Below are 6,031 nucleotides of genomic sequence, written 5' to 3'. Positions count from 1 at the left end.
TATATAAAATTGTATTTAAACTAAAAATTCTAAAGCTAAAGTAGTCAGGGAAAACTAACAGGTATATGATACTAAGCCCAGACTGCTTCTTTGCAAGTTTTAAAGCTATCTATAACCTGGCCAACCAACCCATTCAACTGTTCTCTCAAGTCTCTAACTGTTCCATCCTGCCTCTTTGTCCATACTTTGTGCCATTCCTACCCCACATTCTCTTTCCCTCCAACCATTACAAACCAGTCACAATTTCCTGAACCCAGTATGTGTTCTCATATCAAAGTGTCTTTGCACCTGTTAGTCCTTCTTCCTGGAATTCTATAACCAATTCCTTTCCCCTCATCACCTACAGGTCTGGCATACTTGATAAACTTCTATTTACATGTTTGGACTCTAACTGATTTTTCCTGGATGGACCACCCCCATTACACAACTACCCTGACAGAGCTATTCCTCCCTCCTCTGTGCACCTAAGCACTAGGTACAGATTGCTATTTACACCAATCTGCAAGTTTGTTCTCCCACACTTATCAGAGGGACTGCTTTATGTTTAACACAAAGAAAATATTCAATAAAGATCTGTTAAATAAACATTTGAGAAATATCTACTTCCACTATGAACAACGGAGAGCAGTGATGATTGATCTCATACCTGAATTTCATCTCTCACAAACCTATGATGAACGTCTTTCCTTCTGCTAAAACTCATGCCCGCATGGTATGTTTCACAGGATAGATCCAGTTTCCTAAGTTCAGTTGTAACTTGTTCTGTCATTTTTCTAGAAGGACAGTAGATGATTGTTGGACCTTCAAATTCCCAGTGGGAACTAAAGACAAAGAAGAACAAAAGAGCAAACATATATATTGTATATATGCTTCAGACCGGTTTGGGTTTTATCTTATTTAATTTTTCTACTTTCTAAAGAAAAGACTAAAGGAAGAAAGTCTATCAAAAATAATGATATATTTAAGTGCATGAAAATTTAAAACACTATAGAGAATCAAATGTCCAAATGAATGGTGTGAAGCTCAAATTAAAGCTAAAACCAGAAGCAAATTTATTTGTTTTAGCTGAAACCTTGATAAAAACTTATAAACGACAGATACAAATACTTTGGGGAATGCAAGGCACCAGATTAACAATTAGTCTAGTGAGGGTTTACAAAGGAGTATGCATAAAACTTGTTACACTGTTCTTATTCTCTCTTATGATAATAAAGTTGAGTTTCTAAATGTTTACTAAAGCAAGAGCTTTCTTATAATATTGAAAGATTGCTTTTACAGTTCAAAGAAGTATTTACTAGTAATCTTGAGACTGAATGTTATAGAAAACATCTATTAGAATGTATTTTGTAGAAACTTGTGCTTCTTTATTAAAAGTGTAAACAATTTCCATAGAAGTATAAACAACTTAAAAGTTCAATTTCCATGGAACATTTTACTTAATGCCTAAAAATATTCATTTACATAACTGCATTCATTTATGCTGACAATATAAAAAAGACTATAGTATCTTAGATTTAGGAAAAGTTATTCAATTTCAATTGCATATAACTTTTGATCCAATTTCAATTTTAGGATTCTAGTTTACAAAAATATTTGCTTATTGGCCAAAAGATAAATGTAAACAAATATTTACTGCAACACTATAATAGTAAAAAGTAATCTAAATGTTCATCATTATCTATATTCATACGATGAAATAATAAGCAAACATTTAAAAATTAAACATTAAAAAAACTGTAAAACCTTTAAGGACTATGGCAAAAGCCACTGAAAACTTAAGCAGAGGAAAAAAGGCAGTAATTTCACTACAAGAGTCATACTGAATAAACTGCTCAAATCTATTTTGATAGCAACCAAATGGGCTTCAATATCAAAATTCACAGTAAACTACTTAACGGAGTGAAAAAATACAAGTTTTTTTTTTAGTGTATAAAAATCTTATTTTAAGGCCGGGCACAGTGGCTCACACTTGTAAACCCAGCACTTTGGGATGCCAAGGCGGGTGAATCACCTGAGCTCAGAAGTTCGAGAACAGCCTGGCCAACATGGTGAAACCCTGTCCCTACTAAAAATACAAAAATTAGCAGGGCATGGTGTCACGTGCCTGTAATCCCAGCCACCCAGGAGGTTGAGGCAGGAGAATTGCTGGAACCCAGGAGGCGGAGGCTGCAGTGAGCCAAGATCCCGCCACTGCATTTCAGCCTGGGCAACAGAGCAAGACTCCATGTCAAAAAAAAAAAAATCTTACTTTACAAACATGTTTTCAAAGAAGAAAAAACTACTCACCAAAACCTAGATATTGTAATATCCTATATATTAAGGCTTTAATTTAAGAAAAGGCAACATATTGAAATATAGGAAAGAGAGCAAAGATACTTTAAATGAAAAAAAAATTGCAGAAATAATGGATATAGTATGCAACTATTTCTGTATCAACTTAACAACAACAAAAAAACTACAACTGTATATATGCACAGCAGTAGAGTCAGAGAAAGGAAGTCTACATAATTAAATGCCAAAATACCGACAGTGATCACAACTGAGGAATGGAATTGGAAAATTGGAGTCCTTTTCAATTTATATGCAACAGTGTTGTTCAAATTGATATTGACTATATGCCACTCTTTTTTAAAAATGGTGGAAAATATGTAAAAATTTGAACTTATGTAACAGATAAATCAAAAGAATAAAAATTCCTATTACAAAAGGAGTCATTACTTTGCCAAGTGATTCGGCTAAAGACTGTTATTTCCTCTTAATTTTCTGAGGGGAGAAAATTCTAATCTAATCTAACCACTAAATTATATGAGAGATTCATCTATCTCACTTAAATGTATTATGAATATACTATAATTAAGATTTTAACAAAATAGGGTTAGTTTAAGAAACACCTTAGCTCAATGGATTAAAAAAACATGAATACTGATAAACAAATTACAGGAATTTGGCAGAGTTAAAGTAAGGGAAGAAGATGGAAATAACGGACAATGTTCTGAAGTCTTAATTACCCTCTATCTCACTGCTCATTAAAAGGAAAGTTTCTGTTCACCTAAGATCTGTAGAAAGTGTTCTGACTCTCAATGGTTTCCGGCTGTCCTAAGTCTTCTTGGAGGATTAAAATGGGTATAAAATCTTTCTGGATCTGCTTCAAAAAAAAATTTCATACTAAATATCAAGATCTTCGATACTGTTGAATGTTACGCTGAGTCTGCTTTTTATTTCCTAGTAAAGAGTTCCAGAAAAGTATTCTAGACTGAAGGATGTGTTTGCAGACAATAATTTGTACGCAGACAATAATTTGTAAACTGTGCATAGAAAGCAACAAGGAGCACCAGGGAGAGGGGATATCTTTGGAGAAATTATAATAGTCTGGGCTAAAGAGTAACAAAGACCTCAATTAGCAGAGTCAACATGAAAAACAGTGAGAAAGAAACATTCGCATAGGATATTATAAGAGGACCACGATGCCAGAAAAACAGAACAATATTACACACAAAAAAGGTAAACTGCTTTAAAAAGGAGAGTGTTATTATAAGGGAAAGTGCCATAGAGAGTGAACAGGATCAAAGATTAGGAGGAGATAATGATCTGACTGTGGAGACTAACCTAGGACAAACAGCCTTCTTCAAAAGAACTTTTCCTCTTTAGGATGAAAGGGAAGTGAAACATAACTAGTACTCACTTCAGAGAGCACTAGAAGAGCCAGAACACTCAGAATATATTCAATCCATTCTTGTTTTATTTTGAATACAGGACAAGAAAGCCAGGAGCAAATCCTACATTTAAATTATTCCTTAAGGTCCTCAAGAATAACTCCAGGATTTTCTTGGCCTAGCATCAATCTTCCCTTTACAGGAAAACACCCATGACGTTCTTTAAACTCTATTTGTCTATGCTTGTTTTGTGTTTGTATTAGTAGAAGAAGTTTTTTGTTTTGTTTTGTTTTGTTTTGTTTTGTTTTGAGCCGGGGTCTTGCTCTGTCACCCAGCCTGGAGTACAATGATGTGATCTCAGCTCACAGCAGCCCCAACATCCTGGGCTCAAATGATACTCCCACCTCAGCCTCCCAAATAGCTGGGACTACAGGCATGCACCACCATGCCCAGCTAATTTTTGTAGAGACAGGGATTCACCATGTTGCCCAGGCTGGTCTCGAACTCCTGGTCTCAAGTGATCCTCCCACGTCTGCCTCCCAAAGTGCTGGGATTATGGGTATGACACACCATGACTGGACAAGAAGCATTTATTTTAATGTTTAAAATTATAAACTGGCCGGGTGCAGTAGCTAACAACTGTAATTCCAGCACTTTGGGAGGCCAACACAGGTGGATCACTTGAGGTCAGGAGTTCGAGATCAGCCTGGCCACCATGGTGAAACCTTGTCTCCACTAAAAAATACAAAAATTAGCCTGGCATAGTGGTGCACACCTGCAGTTTCAGCTACTCGGGAGACTGAGGCAGGAGAATAGCTTGAACGCAGGAGGTGGAGGTTGTAGTGAGCCGGGATCGTGCCACTGCATTCAACCTGACTGACAGAGAAAGACACTGTCTCAAATAGTAAATAAAGGCTCATAAAAAGTAAAATAAAGGCTTTTGAAATTTTCTTAACATAAATATTTAAGATGCCTTTAAACAAAATAAACAGAAAAAAAGTACTAATGTCAGTTTCCTCATCAGTAAAATGAAAATCATAGGTAACTTACTGATGAGCAGTTATAGGGATTAAATTAGATCATTTATATAAAGCGCCTACAATAGTCCTTAGAACACAATACAGGCTCCAATGTGTTTGTAAGATAACAACAATGTGTTTCTAAGCTCCTTAAGACTGAAGTCATGTAATTAGTAAACTAGGCAGAATTCAGATGAAAGAGTCATTTTATGTTTGCTTGTTTACTTGTCAATCATTAAGAGTATATGTCCTAGCCAGGCATGGTGGTGCGAGCCTGTAGTTCCAGCTGCTTGGGAGACTGAGGCAGGAGGACTGCTTGAACCCAGGAGTTTGAGGCTGCAGTGGGTTGTGATCACACCACTGCACTCCAGCCTGGACGACAGTGAGACCCTGTTTCTATAAATAAATAAATAAATAAAATTTTAAAAAACAAACAGTATTTGCCCTGTTTAAGCAACAGAATGAGGTATTAAGACATTAGAAGAATTAGTTTCTGCTTTTAAAAATAGACTATTCTCAACCACTGAGTTGATTATATAACATCATGCTTGACTTGAACCAAAACTAGGTGGAATTTGAAATACGTTAAATATGCATTAGAAGAAAATCGTAAAATACATAATTTGTTAAAAAAAAAAAAAAAAAAAGGAAATCATTACCAAAATTCATCAACCATTAAATCCTTACCTTGTTGTTTTGACAAGAAATGGCTGCAGATCCTGAAGGATATTCCCTGTTTTTCGCCTAACTTCTAAATACAGATTTGGTCGATCAAAACCAGTACAGATGATCTGAGGATTTCTCAGATTTAGGCAACGTACAATGTCTTCCCGGATTGAAGAAGTTGCAGTGGCAGTAAGTGCAACAATTGGAACCTGAATGATGTAAAATTGTTATTTTAAAAAGGAAAGAGCCCACTCGTTCCCGACATGTGTATTGCTTTCTTACAAAGAGACTGGTAGGACAACAGTCAGAAGTACAATGTCAAAGACGCAACTGTAAAATTTTTTGTAAAGAAAAAAATCTCCCTACTAACTTGTTTCTCAGCCTTCTGGATACAATATTTACTTTTTAAAAATTAGAAATCATTTAAATAAAACATTAAATCCATGAGGTTTCCAAATGCAATTTACCTTGTCTTTTTAAATTAAGCCTACCTGTTAGCTATCTACTTCTCCATTTATTATTTTTTAACATTTATTACATTTGAAATGGTGCTGATATAAGCAGGAAGTAAATTATGCCTTATATTTGATTAATGTATAATTACAAATTATAAACTCTATTCACTGAAAATCTAACTACATCAAGCAATGGTCTTTTTTTTTTTTTGGCCTCCTATTTTAAATACATAGGTTT

The 6,031-nt window shown here is 35.0% G+C and overlaps 1 protein-coding gene across 2 annotated transcripts in view; it reads right to left on the bottom strand.

Annotated features, from left to right (window-relative positions):
* Positions 1 to 6,031, bottom strand: part of WRN (WRN RecQ like helicase) — a 145,738-nt gene that overhangs the window by 59,783 nt on the left and 79,924 nt on the right. For both annotated transcript variants that reach the window (XM_017857254.1, XM_017857246.1), the window contains 2 exons: positions 5,360 to 5,547; positions 647 to 821 (listed from right to left, as the gene is read on the bottom strand). In XM_017857254.1, the coding sequence (XP_017712743.1) occupies positions 647 to 821; positions 5,360 to 5,547 (363 nt within the window). The remainder of the gene's footprint in view (positions 1 to 646; positions 822 to 5,359; positions 5,548 to 6,031) is intronic.

Source organism: Rhinopithecus bieti, unplaced genomic scaffold (assembly GCF_001698545.2).
Source record: "Rhinopithecus bieti isolate Rb0 unplaced genomic scaffold, ASM169854v2 scaffold_2077, whole genome shotgun sequence".
NCBI classification, from domain to species: Eukaryota; Metazoa; Chordata; class Mammalia; order Primates; family Cercopithecidae; genus Rhinopithecus; species Rhinopithecus bieti.
The sequence above is the reverse complement of the archived record's forward strand: the minus strand, read 5'-3'. Positions and strand labels throughout refer to the sequence as shown.